General features: G+C 31.7%; 1 protein-coding gene across 3 annotated transcripts in view; it reads right to left on the bottom strand.

Annotated features, from left to right (window-relative positions):
- LOC129913354 (peripheral plasma membrane protein CASK) overlaps positions 1–16,883 on the bottom strand; it is a 426,424-nt gene extending 409,541 nt beyond the window's left edge. For 2 of the 3 annotated variants that reach the window (XM_055991975.1, XM_055991976.1), the window contains exons 1-2: positions 16,293–16,883; positions 529–1,730 (exon numbers count right to left, since the gene is read on the bottom strand). In XM_055991975.1, coding sequence (XP_055847950.1) covers positions 529–587 — 59 coding nt within the window. In that variant the 5' untranslated portion in view covers positions 588–1,730; positions 16,293–16,883. The remainder of the gene's footprint in view (positions 1–528; positions 1,731–16,292) is intronic. The other variant, XM_055991977.1, reaches the window with a different exon arrangement.

The following is a 16,883-nucleotide window of genomic DNA, read 5'->3' as shown; positions in this document are numbered from 1 at the left end:
ATTCCTAGGAATAATCTCTATCTGAAGTTTATCTGACTATTGAAAAATTGGCCCATAATGTATAAATTGATTAAATAAACATTTCGTTTTGTGTACTTGTGTACTTTTTGTATAATTTTTTAAGCATAAACTACGAAATTTAAATTGAGGCATAATTTTTTAGAAAAGGCATAATTTTTTTTCAAGTGAGGCATAATTTTGACTGAATGGGTTGGCAACGCTGGCTGCCGCTTACTTTTGTAGGGTTTTCCCAAAAAAAAATTGACAGTATTACAAACTACAGCTATACATTTGTACCATTGTTTTCAGCCAGTAAGGGTCTAAATGAGTCAGATCTTTTCTATCCCCTATTTGTTTCTGTTATCAAGATTAATATTTACACTGGACAAGATCACAAGAAAGACGATTTTCCAACAATTTTTTCCACATCATTGGAAATTTCTTGGAAAAAGAGAATGTGAACTGAGAGAGATAAAATACAAAATCGTATAAGATTAAATTTATTCTAAAGTTTAAAACAATACTTACTTTCCAATTATTTCACAAAGTTCGTAAACATCGTCGAAGAGTACTTCATCTTCAGCCATTTTAGCAACGAATTTGTTTTACAATAAATATCCTTAAGATTTTCACGTCGACGACGTTATTGTTGTTGTTGTTGTTGAAAGAAAGTCACAAAATCAAAACACAAACTCCGAGGGCATAAAACACCTTCGTTCTCGTCCTTCGACAAACACTTTGACCTTAAGTCTATGAACTCTTTATTTTTTCTCTCTTTTTTTCGCTCTCTCTCTCTTTCTATGGTAGAGTATTCTTATACAAACACACACGATACTTCAAAAAAAAAAAACTATATACACACTTACAACATGTGATGATAAATCACACGATTTGACACCCAAACAAAAACTTGTACAGTCGCGCTACACACTCCCAACTCCCGAAGTTAAAAACTTTTTTTGTTTTTTTTATTTGTTGTTGATACAAATGTTAAAATATCGAGTCACAAAGAATGTTCGTCGCAAATCCTTACAGCATTAGTTTCGTATAGATTTTAACAGGATATCCCTATCGCTCTCTCTTTCTCTCCCTCTCCCTCTCTCTCTTTTGGTTCGTAGGAAACAAAAATAAACACACAACACATCAAAATATATGTACAACGATTCGAGTACGAACTACGAGCAACGACACGAGTATGTACAAACAGTCGCGCAACTTAATCCATTGAAAAATTCTTCGAACACAAAAAAGGATTTTGTCTCCTTTCTAGTGCTGTGTCCTGTTCCTGTTTTAGTTTGTTTGTTTGTTTTTGTAATCCCCTACCGGAGAAGCAGCAAAGCTAGTAATAGAGGGCTTTTTACTATTGGCTTTACGCCAACTGTTGCAACGCGTTTAAACGTAAGTGTGTAGTTGTTGTAGTTGCAAGTTGTTGGTGGTGGTGATAAAATGGCCGTTGCACTCTGCCCAATACAACGATATCCTTCGATTTCTTTTATTTGCTTGTATCCTTTGTCCCGTTTTAAGGCAACAAAGTTTAACTTGTTTACATAAAAAGCGCCAAAAAGAAATGCTTCCAATGCTTTTCGATGCTTCCTTTATGCTGATTTAGTTACCGTGTTTTGGTTTGGTTTTTTTGTTCGATTTTTTTCTCAAAGTAAATTGAATCTATTTCGATGATAGTCATTTCCTGTAACAGTTTGTGTAGCGCACCAATTTCTCAGCAGGAAGTCCTGAAACAAGAGTAGAGAAAATTATAAATTAATTTTACTATACAATGGCATGTTTATGTTTTTAGAAATGAAGAGGAGGAGGAAATTTGTTTGGCATAAGACAAGATGAGATTTTCAAAGGAGAAGTTTGTATTTTGTATCCTTGCAAAACACACATATTGTCATATATACCTTTTGTGATTTATTTAGTCCTGCATAACATTTACCCAAACGCACTTAACTGTATTAATAAAGCAGAGCAGAGAATTTACATTGAACCCACACCCATGAGTATACGAGTAGTGCACATTTCACGAGTGTATCCGATGAAACTACAAACAGTTCTGCTTCTGCTCTAGCATCCCTCCGCACATTTCTACAATTCTCGGAAACCCTTTCGTTCTTTTTTTTTTTTTATTTCAAAAGAAAGAAAATTTGTATAAATCATTTGAGTTCTTTTTTACACATCAGTTAGAATCTGTGTTCTTTTTTGTTTTTGTATTTTTTTTTTTTTTAACATCGTTGTCGGTCGTATACAGTCGTTGTTGAAGATTAATTTACACTGGAGTACCACTTTTCGTACACTGTATAGAGAATGTAGATCTACATCGTACAACCTTGGACTGTTAGAATATTGTTTGCCGGTCTAAAGAATATTATCCTTCAAAGTGGAATTTGAATTGGAAAGAGGAAGAAAAACTTCCATTTTTAAAATGAAAGAGTATAGATAGGTTAGGTTAGGTACCTACTGCTATTTTCTGCTTTAGCTTAATAATATGAAAAGGCTCTAGGTTAAGGTAAGAGAAAAGATATTAAATAAAAAGAGAATGTGGTGAATAATTCTTATTCCCATTCGTTGCTATATCGTATTCGTATATACAACGGTGAACCTATAAACCCACCCAAACGCAAGTAGAAAAATATTGAGTAGAGCACTCTATCGTATACGTAAACTAAAAGGCATTTATAGAATTTGTTTTCTGATTTGAATATTAAACTGATGCGAAGGGAATAGTTAATGGGTTCTGAGGTGGAGATCGTAATAATAATAGATTTTATAGGCATACTAAAGGCAATCGTGCTGCTTAACTTTCTGAAGGCAAATACAATACACAGGGTGGTTCGAATTTTATTGAGACATATTTTTAAGAAGAGGAAAAATTGATTCGTTTAAGAAAGTAGGTGCTTTTTTAACCAACAAATTGGCCCTCATTTGTCGAGATTTACATTAATTGTGTGTTAGTGTCATTAATTGATACAAAAACTAGCAATGAAATTCAATAATCTTTCGAGGTTGAGGTAAGTGTAAAGCTCTTCGGTTTTCCAAGTTTAGCCGAAGAAAGCAGCTCCGTGAAGGCAGGACTGCGACCTCAAAATTTTTGAGCCAAACTTGTCTAATTCGTTTTTCCACCTCGAGAAATGTTTACAAACCAAAAATAACACCGGCACACAAAATAAAAAAAGTGACATGTACCAGAAACCAGACCTATCTTTTTGGGGTATTTTTTACATTTTTCTCAAAACTGGAGGGTGACCGGGCAAAACGGACTTAAAATTCGGATTCAGCGGGTCCAAAAACATATAGAAAGAAAGGTCTGGTTTCTGGTACATAACACTTTATTTTTTGTGATCCTGAGAACCCCGTCAAAAAGGCAGTAGCATATAACTTTTTAGCACGAAATAAAAAGAAAGGTAGGCCTAAAATCTCTTGGTACAAGCAAATACAAAAAAAAACCAGCATTCAGTTGGCCTCAAAAATGGAACGATACAAAACCGGGAGACTTGCCGCCGATTTCTGAGGTCAACCCGGAGAAACCCCACAGGCGGATCACTGGTGTGAAGCAGATACGTGAGAAAGTTATGATCCCCTCGACATCGAGATCATAACAGCGCCGAGAAAAGGAAGAAGAAGAAAGACACTGTGGTGTATGCGTAACTTTTGTTGCGATTTTTTAGTACAAATTTGTTTTTTGCAATATCTTCTAAACGTAGGGTGAACAAACGACGATTTCTGGGCCGTTTACCCGGTTCCCGGCTATGTGTGAAATAGGCCTTAGTATATGAAGGGTCCAGGGGAAAAACAGCAAAAGTCTGTTCCAACTCATATCGAGAAAAACGCATTTTAAAATGTTGTACTCCATGCAACTTAGTACTACTAAAAGCACACAATTTATTTATTTTTTCAGCAAGGCTTTAATTTGTTTTATAAAAGTAAGGATGCCATCAGATAGTGCTCCGTTAATATTACAAGACCTCATAATTAGTTTATTTTTGACAAAAAGTAGACATGTGCCCTTCATATGTAAACAACGCAAGATGGACAAACAACAGAATTTTTTAGGAATTTTAGGGGACTTTGAATTTTTCAGTACAAATTTTGTTTTTTAAATATCTTCTAAAATTACGGTGGACAAAAGAGGATTTTTTGTATATATGTAAAAAACTTAAAGTGGACAAACGACAGAAATTTGAATGTTTGAAAAAATGTAGTTTTTGCAGATTTTATGCCACTTTGAATTTTTCAGTACAAAATTTGTTTTTTGAATATCTCCTAAACGTAGGGTGCACAAACGATGATTTTTTGTTTGTATCCATTTCTCGAGGTGCACAAAAGTTTGCCGTTTGAATTTTTGAAAAAAAAAGTCATTCTGGGGATTTTGAAATTTTCAGTAGATACACTGTGGTGTATACCTAATTTTGTATGGGAATTTTTGAAAATTTGTTTTTTGAATATCCCCTAAATGAAGGGTGAACAAACGATGATTTTATGTATATATAAAGAACTTGCGTTGGACAAACGACAGAAATTGGAATTTTTGAAAAAAAAATTTATTTTTGGGGATTTTAGGGGAATTTCAATTTTTCAGTGCAAAATTTGTTTTTTGAATTGCTCCTATACGGGGGTTGGAAAAACGATAATATTTGGTATGTATTTAGAAATTAGAAGTAGAACTCGAGGTGGACAAACGAATGCAGTTGGTTTTATACGTCACAAATATGGACAAACGAATAAGACAAGTTTGGCTCAAAAATTTTGGGGTCGCAGTTCTGACTTCATAGAGCTTGTCTTTTCACATTCGCTCATGGACTTCCCCGTCCTAGTTTTTATGTATTTTTTCTACTGTTCTGTGAAATCACAAGTCATCAATTACAAAATAAATAGAAAAACAGAACCAACCTTTTAAACCCACTTAAAATTTAAATTTTCGTATTTCTTGTGACAAATTAATTCGGAATCATAAAAAATATTTTCTGCGTCTGTGTAACAAAAAGCAAGTGTTTTTTGCACAAAATGTTCAGGAATTAGTTTGTTATAGAAAATTTTGTTTGTTTTAACTGTAAAGAAGAATTTAATTTTTGATGAAAATTTAGAACAAAAGTTTGCTACCAAATTGAAATAAATTGGAAGAGTTTACAAACCTTCTACACACAAAACTGGCCGGTTTAAACCGATTTCTGTGTTTTTGCCAAAAAATTCTCGATTCAATTATTCTGATAAATACTGAGGTTCTGACCTTAAAAAATTATTTATTGGGTAAATAGTGCTTGAATATTTGAAACTTGAATTTATTGATTTTTCTTTAATGTTTATATGTTGTAGGTATAGGTATGTATTTTTAAAATACATTTTTTCTTACAGTGTCACACATTTTTGAATTGTTATAAAACCACATTGTTTTTATTAATTCCCTTGAAATACATATGCATTAGAGTGACCGCAAGAAATCGATTTTCGAAATTTGGTCGGGGGAACCCCATAAAATGTTCCGCCTTTGCAGATTTTTAGATAGCCAAAATTTCAGCTCGATTGGATAACTCTAAATGGTGCCGACACTCGCTCAAAGTATCAAAAATCTCTGTTTTTTCACTGTTTTTCGAAGAAAATTAGCTCTAGCTCCCAAACAGATCGGGTTATTTTCACTTTTTATATATTAAATTAAAGGTAGCGTTGCTACACATAATTCAGATGCTAAATTTGTTTAGTTTTACTAAAAAAGAAAAATTTTGTCATCAATTTAAATTTTCAGTACTTACCTCAAAAAGAGCTGAAGTGCAAACTCGATTTAAAATGAAACTTTTTTTTAAACTGTTTTATTTAAAAAAACGAAACATTTAACAGAATTCTAAGGCTGTGTGTGAATTGCGTTAAATAGTTAACACCGTGTAAAATTTTTGACACTATTGAGGTGAACAAAAAAATTTCAGCTGTATGTTTAATATTTTTCTCTGCCTCTTTTCTGCTATAAAAAAAAAAAACAAAACAAAACCATCTGCAAAAAAAATTTTACTCAAATTTAACCAGGTCCCAGAGCCCAATAAATTTTTAACAGCTGAAAATTTTTTATTCACCTCAACAGTGTCAAATATTTTACACTATGTGAACTATTTTACGCAATTCACACACGGCCTAAAAAACAAAAAAAATAACATCGTGTTACATTTCTTATACATAATTAATGAAGTAAATACTAAAAAAATTTAATCAAGAGATTTACAAAGTAGTTTTGGAAGCATCAGGATACAATTTTCGGCACTCACTGACTACTTGAAGTTTTTGTTCCTCATCTTTAGTTAAAAGGTTATTAAAATCCGTTATTAATTTGACTCCTCTTTCTGTCATGTCATTTACGACTTTAAGTGATTGCACTTTTTTAAAGCCTTCTTTAAAATGCGGGTTTTCGGGCCAAAGATTTGGAGGTTCTTTGAGAAAACTTGTGTCTATTTTCAATCGGCTGAAAAAGTTCAATGTTTCTTTGTTCACAATATTTTTTAACCCCGCTGTGACAAATTGTTCATCTTCATGTGTCTGTAGCTTTGGATTTACTATTCTGTTGGTTTCCGTTTCACTGGTTTTCAAAATTATGTTGGCCGTTTCTAATTTTTCGCCATCTGGTAAAGTTAGGTCAAAGAACGCCAGACCTGCCTGCTCTGAACTCAAATACCATAAATGGTTTGAGAATTTAGCAAGAGCCTTCTCTGAAATATCTTTGTCTATCTTGCGGTATTTAATGCAATTACGCAAAAGATCAAGATCTTGTTTAGGAGCCAGATAAGCTCTTGGGGCATTAAACCAAGCAAAAGTTTTTTCTTGTTGAATGTAAGTTTGATTTTGAAACTACAAAGTCAATTGGATTTTGCCCTAGTGCTTCTATTGTAGCTTAATTATGCGAGAAGCATTTCTATCAGATGCCTTACATCGATCCAATAACATAGAAAGTTTCATTGTTAATAGCTCTTTCACCCTACGACTATACCTCATACTTTTGCTACCCGAGGGCCCAGAGATAGAGAAACATCCATTCTATCCCAATCCGCAGAATAAAACAGTTAAAAAAAAATTTAATTTTAAATCGAGTTTGCACTTCAGCTCTTTTTGCGGTAAGTACTGAAAATTTAAATTGATGACAATATTTTTCTTTTTTAGTAAAACTAAACAAATTTAGCATCTGAATTATGTGTAACAACACTACCTTTAATTTAATATATAAAAAGTGAAAATAACCCGATCTGTTTGGGAGCTAGAGCTAATTTTCTTCGAAAAACAGTGAAAAAACAGAGATTTTTGATACTTTGAGCGAGTGTCGGCACCATTTAGAGTTGTCCAATCGAGCTGAAATTTTGGCTATCTAAAAATCTGCAAAGGCGGAAAATTTTATGGGGTTCCCCCGAAAAAAATTCGACAAAAAATTTTTTCTATGGGAGTTGCGGTCACTCTAATATGCATATTATGCTTACTAACAACGTAATTAAATCTCCTTTCATATTGAATACGATATCCACGACTTTTTATTCAACTACAATATCGCTTTAAATTGTTACCGAAGTAGACTGAATCGATTTTATTACGTCACACCCGTTACATCTTATCTTAAGAGTTTGAGACGTTGAACAACTAAATATACACATAAGGTGTTCAAGCTATTAAATATTTTATTTAGTGAATAGTACACAAGCCAGAAACAAAAAATCAAGTAACTGTGTCACACCCGTTACAATGGAATTACCCAAATAGAAAACCTCTTTAAAAGCTCTTTAGCAATCCATAGTGTTTGACTGTGGAGCACCCTGTAAAATAATTCGAATTACTTTTGGATACGACGATTTAATTAAATTAAGTTTTAAAAATAAAAAAAAATCAAGAGCCTTCTAATGAAAATTTAAAAAATGCTAGAAATAATTTTTAATTTAGTTGCTTTCTATTCCTACATAGCAGACACGCAGTGTTTTCATAATGTTTTTCATCGTCGTCACATGCTTAATGGTTATGCCAAATTTGATTTGTTAACAAATGCATACATTGATATGTTAATATATTAACTAAAAATGGGTACAATGCAGGGAGTGCTAAGTAGCCAAATACGCCAAATTTATTATGCTACATACCATAGAAAAGGTACGTATGTACAGTGCTGTGAAAAACATTCCGGATATTTTTGTCATTTTTCATCAAATGAAAAAGTTGTTAGCTTTGTGAATTGTATAAATTATTTAATGGAATAACGGAAAAAAACGCATTATAGTCATAAAATTCGTTAATAAGTCGTAGAACACATTCAAACCGAAATAAAACAAAATGTTATCCCTTTGGGATGTTGTAAATTGCAACGTCAAGTGAGTATGATATCGTCAAAAAGTAGAAAAGAGAAAAATCAGTTGAAGATCACTTGGGTGGATGCCATAACAAAATATCCCTAAAAACTGATAGGCGAATAAAGAGTTCTTTGATAAAAGATCCGTTTGCGACTTCTTCAACGATTTGTGAAGAGCTAAATCTGCCTTCAACACAAAGGACAGTAAAGAAGGCTTTGAGAGATTTGGTCTAAATCTCTTTCCGCTCGAAAAAAAAGTCATTCCTTAATACTAAGCATTGTCTAAAAAGGTAGGCAATGAAAGGATCTTAAGAAACACTTTAAATTTTAAAATAAAAATACCTCATCATGGTTGTATTTACAAAAAATCATCTGAATTGCTCGATAACAAAACGGAAAAATATGTTTTTCAATGATAAAAGCAATTTTATCTTGTTCTATTCCGATTGTAAAATGGCAACCAGGCGCTCAAATAAGGACATGTTTGAAATCAAAACAATTATGCTCCCTACCGTGAAGCTCAGCAGAGGATCATTGATAGTTTGGGGGTTTTCTAGCTGCAGGCTGTACCCCGTTACACCAAATCAACGGAATTATGGATAATTTCCAGAATGGAGAAATGTTGGAGTCGATACTGGCTCCATAAAAGGAGAAAGAAATGCCTTTACATTGGCTCTTCCTGCAAGTTATGAAGACAAAAACTCTTAAAAGATCGTAAAACAGTAGTTCCGGGAAGACAATACTCCTGGCTTGGAATAGACGTAACAATTATCCGACTTAAACCCGGTTGAAAATTTGTGGGCCATTTTTAAGTGACAGGTAGAGAAGAAAAAGCACACCTCAGCAACTAACGAACTTGGAACTTTGAAAAATGACTAGGAGCATTTCTCTTGTTCTATTTTATTTAATTTGGCCGAGTCCAAGCCTCGTTGGTGCCGAGCAGTTTTCGAAAACAAAGGTTTCTGAATAAAATATTAACTTTCAACATAAACATTAAAAAAACCGGTTAGTTTTTCACAGCCAAAATTCTGGCTTTACTTCATTTTTCAATTTTTTTTGTATGTGTTAAAAATCATTATTATCTGTTGAAATTGCTTAACTGATATATGAACGACCTAGAAAAAATACTAAAATAATATTTTGTTTCAGTTTTGTGTTATAAAATTTTATTTGATGAAAATGACAACAAAATCCGGAATGTTTTTAGCAGCACTGTATGTATAATACCTCCACTATGCTGCATAACTTAATTATAAGTAACTGCAAACGCATATTAAAGCCTCATGCATTTTTTCTTTTTGTATAAATTCTAATTTACTTTAATAAAATGAGTAATTCTGACAATCATGTTTGTCTTTCTCTAAAATTTTCCTTTTATAAATACTTAAAACTGCAAAATAGTAACCTTTCTTATAATTTTAAAAAATGTAAATTTAATGAAATATCCAATGTAATTATATCTTCCTGTCAGCCATCTGTCTTGAACAACTGCGAAATTAACATTGCATATAATTTTCTTACTAATTCTTTAAAAGAGGCAATTGATTTATTTACACCTAAAATCTCTAAAAATTATGCATCAAAACCTAAATGGTTCAACAAAAAACTAATAAATATTAACAACAGAAAAAACAAAGCTTTTAAACTATTTAGAAATTCAATTAATGATTTAGTTCTCTATAACAAATATCTTCGATTACAAAAGGAGTTTGATTTTTTAAACAAATTCTTTTATAGACAATATGTCTTGAATATGGAGACTAATCTAAAAAAAAAATAGTAAATGTTTTTGGAAATTCATAAATGAAAAAAAGAGCTCAGCTGGTATTCCAAACATAGTTCATTTCGATGGTGAAACATCTAGTGACCCATTTAAAATGTGCAATATGTTCGCAAGCTTTTTTCGTTCAGTGTACAAACCATCTGTACCATCAACCATGGAGAACTCCGATTCTAACTTAAACTTAGTAAGCATTGGTGATTTACAAATATCTTCTGAAGAAATTGAAGATGAATTGAGAATGTTGAACGATGATAAACATCCAGGAGCGGATGGAGTTGTTCCATTAGTGTTAAAAAATTGTGCAAAAGCTCTGGCTTGTCCACTCTCAGTCATTTTTAACCGTTCCCTTCATGAAGGTATTTTCCTTGATGCTTGGAAATTATCATACATTCACCCAGTTTTTAAATCAGGTTGTAAGAATGAAGTTTGTAACTATCGTCCGATCTGTAAAATTCCTGTAATACCTATAATCCAGTCAAATAAGGGTTTAACCTCGGAATGAATGTTAGTAGAAATTTTTTTTGCTCAATATCTTCCTTTTGCCATTCTATAACATATCTCAAAAGTCTAGAAAAATCTCATGTCCGCTTGTCGCGATTTCAAGGTCAAATCGCGAAATGGAGATTTTCAAAATTAGCAATAATAGGCTATGGTATTATATACACATATGATACATGATTTCAAGGTATTTTTTAATACTGATTCCAAAAAATCTAAAATCAAGACAATCTGACGTCTCTGGAAAAAGTTATACCTGTTTTTCATCTGTCAACTCATATTTTTATAACAGTTGCAAACTTACTGCCGAAAAACCCTTAAAAGTTATGGTAGACCAACCAAATTTTGCATGAAGATTTTAGAATCCATCATTATTAAAAATCAAAACAATCCATTACAAAAATATATATACCTACGAAATAATGGTATTTTTTGATGGAGGGGCAAATTTTAGAATATGCACTAAAGAAGATTCTTGTTCATCTTAGGAATAAGTGCTAAAAGGCTATTTTTTTCATTTTAATCTTTGTTTGGATATTCTTTAATTACCCTCAAAAATCTAAAAAAATCTCATGTCCGCAAGTCCAAATTTTCTTGGTTTGAAAATAAGGTGCAGATTTTAAAAAATTGGAAAACTACACTTCAGATTTTTGTGTCAGATCAACATGAATAAGGTGCATTACTTTTCAGGGATGGTCAGGTCGACTTGTTTGTGAGTTTTGTTGGAATAAGTGTTAAAAAATACCTTTAAATCATGTCGCTTATGTTGGTATACATATAAAAATTTAAACTTTTCTTATTAATTTTTTAAAATCTGCACCTTATTTTCAAACCAAGAAAATTAGGACTTGCGGACATGAGATTTTTTTAATATTTTTGAGGGTAATTAAAGAATATCCAAACAAAGATTAAAATGAAAAAAATAGCCTTTTAGCACTTATTCCTAAGATGAACAAGAATCTTCTTTAGTGCATATCCTAAAATTTGCGCCTCCATCAAAAAATACCATTATTTCGTAGGTATATATATTTTTTGTAATGGATTGTTTTGATTTTTAATAATGATGGATTCTAAAATCTTCATGCAAAATTTGGTTCATCTACCATAACTTTTAAGGGTTTTTCGGCAGTAAGTTTGCAACTGTTATAATAATATGAGTTGACAGATGAAAAACAGGTATAACTTTTTCCAGAGACGTCAGATTGTCTTGATTTTAAATTTTTTGGAATCAGCATTAAAAAATACCTTGAAATCATGTATCATATGTGTATATAATACAATAGCCTATTTTTGCTAATTTTGAAAATCTCCATTTCGCGATTTGACCTTGAAATCGCGACAAGCGGACATGAGATTTTTCTAGACTTTTGAGATATGTTATAGAATGGCAAAAGGAAGATATTGAGCAAAAAAAATTTCTACTAACATTCATTCCGAGATTTACCCCTTTTTTCTCCTTATTTGACTGTATTACTAAACTATTCGAAAAAATCGTTTATAACAAATTAGTATTTCTTTTGAAAGAAGTTATTTCTCCTCTCCAGCATGGCTTCGTAAATGGGAGGTCCACTACTACGAACCTTGTAGTCTTTAATAACTATTTAGTTAACTCCCTTGAACGTGGTTTTCAATGTGACGTAGTTTATACGGATTTTTCGAAGGCTTTTGATCGCGTAAATCATTCAATATTGCTATCAAAATTGAAAAAAATTGGGTTTTTCTCCTCGATTTTAAAATGGTTAGAATCTTACCTTACAGGTAGAACACAACGTGTTCAAATCAACAATATTCTTTCTGATTCTGTAAATGTTACTTCTGGCGTTCCGCAAGGTAGTCATTTAGGACCACTATTGTTTCTTATTTTCATTAACGATATTCCTGATCAGTTCAATAATTGCAAATGTTTAATGTATGCTGACGACATTAAACTCTATATCAGAATCAAGTCAACTCTCGATTGTATTAATTTACAAAGAGACTTGAATAGGCTTTTCGAGTGGTGTGAAGTTAACGACCTTCATCTAAATGTTTCTAAATGTCAGTGTATGTCTTTTTATCGAAGTCAATTCCCAATAATTTTTTCATATAGTTTAGGTGAAACACCTTTAGCCAGAATTATAGAAAAAAAAGATCTTGGGGTTATATTCGATATTAAATTAAACTTTTCTGATTACATTGACTATATTGTCTCCAAAGCAGGCTCAATGCTTGGTTTCATTTATCGTAACTCAAAAGATTTCTCAGATCCTTTTACGTTAAGATCACTATATTTCAGCTTCGTTCGATCTATTTTGGAATACTGCTGCATTGTATGGAACCCTATGTATAAAACTCATTCTATGAGAATTGAAAGGATTCAAAAGCGTTTCACCAGAATGGCTATCAAAATTCTTCATTGGAATATTGATATGCCTTCTTATACTTCGAGGTGTTTGTTATTGGGAATTTAATCTCTTGAATCTAGAAGAATATATTTTGAAATAATGTTCATAAGAGATATTATTAACTTTAAAATCAATTGCCCTTTCTTGCTTTCTTTAGTCTGTTGGTATGCTCCTGAGCGTAATCTTCGTTCTCGATTGCTATTTGAGATCCCTTTTCACAAGGTGAATTATGGTTACAATGAAGCTATTACTCGTTGTTTAAGACAGGCTAACATTACTGATTTCAATATGTTTTTAAGCAGAGATGTATTTAAAAAAAATATTATATCTTTTTTCTTCTCTGGTGGGTAGAATATATATATTATAAGTCTTATTGTATTCTGTAGTCTATAAGAGATTTATAACTCTGCCTGACGAAATAAATAAATAAATAAATTATTTAAATTAAAAGGTAGTCTTTGAGCGTTAAAAAAAACATGCCTAAGCGTTCAAATAAATACATAACTACAACAGTTTGATGTTGCCCTGCATTCTTCTTCTCATTCAGTATTTGCAATATTTAAGTTCCATTACATGTTTTTTTTTTTTATTTTATTTCATTTAAACTAACAAACTGTAAGAAATCAAACTATTGCTTTGTCATTGTTTTATTGCATTTGAATAATTTGAACGTTGTCATCTGCATAGGCGGATCCAGGGGGGGGGGGCACGTGCCCCCCCCCAGAACTTAAAGTTCATACTTAAAGGAAATCAAACTATAAGAGTTTTTAAAATATATGAATAATAACAGAAAGAACTTGAGTGAAACTCTTGTCTATTTCTGGCTGAAAATGCGAATTTTATTGTTTGTTGCATCCCTTTCCCATGAAAAGCTCCTCCTCACAAATAAATAAACGGCTATTTGTTGGGTACACACGAATTTTTTTTCGATTTAAGAAAAAGTGAATTTTCAAAGTGATTTTGGTGAAAAATTTTGATATGGACATCGAATGACATTGAATGATATTCAAAAAAAAAAATAATTGTATATGCAACTCTATTTTTTCATACGGAGGGGTTAAAAAATTTGCACTTTTCTCGTGTTTTTTTTAACATTAGTGTTTTCAAAATAGCGGAACACGCCACAACATTGCATAAACTATATATTATAGAACTGCTGGATATGTAGAACAAACTTGCATTTTAGAAGTTTGCCCAAGTTTGCACCCCAAAAATAAAGACCCCTTGAAAAAAACTCCTCAAAAGCGACCCTTACTTATAGATTTTTATAAATATTATTTTATTGAAAAAATTTCTCCAGGGATACCTTTAAAAATATGTAAAAAAAATATTGTTTCAAATTTCAAAAGAATCGGTGCAGTAGTTTTGAGGAGCACCGGCGTTGATAACATTAGTTGTGGGGATAACGATTTAAAGTTTTGAACTCTGGACTAAAAGACTAAAACGTTCCTAAGGGAAGTATTAAAATACTCAGAACTTGGTCAATTTGGCTGCAAGAGACCTACAATTTGATCACAATATTCTTGAGATATAAAACAATTTAACCCCTTGTAGCCCCATGTGACATTTCTGTAACAAACCAAAAAAGATTGCTACAAACTATTTTTTTTCTTTTGAAGCTTCTAATATAATCTTTAAGTATTGCTTTATCGAAATAGTACCTACTTCAAATTTCTAATAAACAGCACCAATAGTTTTTAATTGACAGTTAATGTTGAAAGTTGGGCTTTTTTTGAAAATAAGCTAATTTGTGTAAAAACTACGAAATTCAGAAAAAAAAGTTTTCATTAGTTTATTTTATTTTATTTTTGGATTTTAGGAAAGTGCCTAAAAATTAATATTAGATAGTTTTTTGCCTGCATTTTTGCATTTTTATATAAAAATAAATTATTTAAACTTTTTTTTACTCCCTAAATATCAAAATAACTAAGTAAATAATGACTTTATTGAATTTTTAAAAAATACGTGTTTTATTAAAGATAAAGGCCATTACTTATTAATTTTTAAATTTACGACCTTGGGTTACAAAAGGTTAATGCAAATAAAAAAAAAAAACAAAACTGGGTTTCCCAGCAAAAAAGTATGATTCAGTTTTTTTGTTATTCTTAGGAACTTTAATATTTATTAGATTGAAGTCTTTAGTATTTGACTAAAAACTACTAGATCATTAACTAATATTATAATTATTGCAAAATAATATTGCAAAATTTTATACAAAATCAATTAAAAAACATCAACAATTTTTTTTTTCAAAATTTCATCTTTAAAACTTAATTTCTCAAAAACTATTTGATGCAACAACTTAAGTCAAAAAATAAAATAAAGAATAGATTACTAACTTTAATATAGCACAGGATTGTAAGTGCATTTTCAGATTTTTTATATTTTTTTTTTCTCCCGGCTAATCCAGGGGTAAGTGGGTAAGCACTTAAGTGGTTTTTACTGTAACAAGAAAATGAAAATTTTTCCTTCCGAATAACTTTTTGGTCATTTGGTACCTATTTGATGTGGGAAATGTGCCTAAATATTTTTGGCCAGGTTTTAGACCACTGTGGGTCGTTAAAATTTTCTGCTTGTTAGTCAGTCGTATGATACTTCACTTTATTTCTAACTGTTATTGCTGTTTTTTTGCCAATCCATCCCTTGTGCCCCCCCCCCCAGAAAAAAATCCTGGATCCGCCCCTGGTCATCTAGAAGTGATTAAACATTCAAAGACAAAAATTCTTCTGGCACTTAGCTATTTGAAGATTAATCGACATTTCCTAGATCAATTCCATGAAGTCAAAGGAGAAAGATGATCTATATTTTTCATCGAGATGAAAAGATGTCTGGTCCATGAATTACAAAATTATTTTAGTTTCAGAAATTAATAAATTCTGATTAAGTTAGAACAACAAACACACAAATTACATTTCTATTGCAACCGTTGCATGAGTAAATCTCTGTGAGATGCAATTATCATCACCATCAATCAAAAGAAAAACAATCAAATTCACCGCACTTATTTCTTCGGTCAGAGCGGTCGGTCGGTATGTGTGTGGTGCACCAACCATCATCATCACCGGGTTATTGCTTGCAGAGAGCAGGTGTCATTTTTTTCTTGCTCATCCTCTTAATATCTCACTTTTATGATAAGAGAAAAAACTTGCAAAATGAAAATTCCTACTCTTTTGCATTCAAAAAAGTGATTTCCATTCCAAAAAAAAAAAACACTTTAAGCAAATCTACAAAAACTAGAAACTTCAAATCCAATTTCAACAAACACTCGCCCTTAATTCCAACTCAACGAATTCAATAAAACCAATTAAAAGCAATTAATTGAACTTACCTTTTGATTAAACTGGAATGTTATTCGAATTACAATTTGACTGCACACAAAAATTGAAGGAAGGAAAATCCTTTCCTTTCGGTGGCACACGAAACTGCAAAATTCAATAAACAAGAGCAAACACACCCCAAAGAAGAACACACAGCTAAACAACAACAACAATTACACAACAAATTCTCTCTTTCTCACTTCACCACCCGACACGGTTAGAATTTTCCTTCTCTTAATGGAAAATTCAAAGGCAAAACTACACACAAAAGAGATTTATTATGAACAAGAGCAAAAATACAAGAGAACAAGAGAGAGTACAGAGCAGACACCCGAAAAATTTTCAATGTTGCACAGATAGATAATGGGGAATATTCAATGAATTGAAAATTGTTTGAAACTCAAATTTAAGACGATTTTTGCGAATTCAATTGAAAGAAATTGATGCTCACGAGTGGAGGAGACTTTGGCAAACAATTTGGTCAAACTTTTGTTTAGATAAAAACGATTTTTATAGACGAAAAACGTAAAAACATACACTCAGAACGATTCACTATTTTGTTGACAGTCTACCACTGTTCAATTTTGCTAAAAAATTCCAAT

The sequence above is a fragment of the Episyrphus balteatus genome, chromosome 3, assembly GCF_945859705.1.
Source record: "Episyrphus balteatus chromosome 3, idEpiBalt1.1, whole genome shotgun sequence".
NCBI classification, from domain to species: Eukaryota; Metazoa; Arthropoda; class Insecta; order Diptera; family Syrphidae; genus Episyrphus; species Episyrphus balteatus.
The sequence above is the reverse complement of the archived record's forward strand: the minus strand, read 5'-3'. Positions and strand labels throughout refer to the sequence as shown.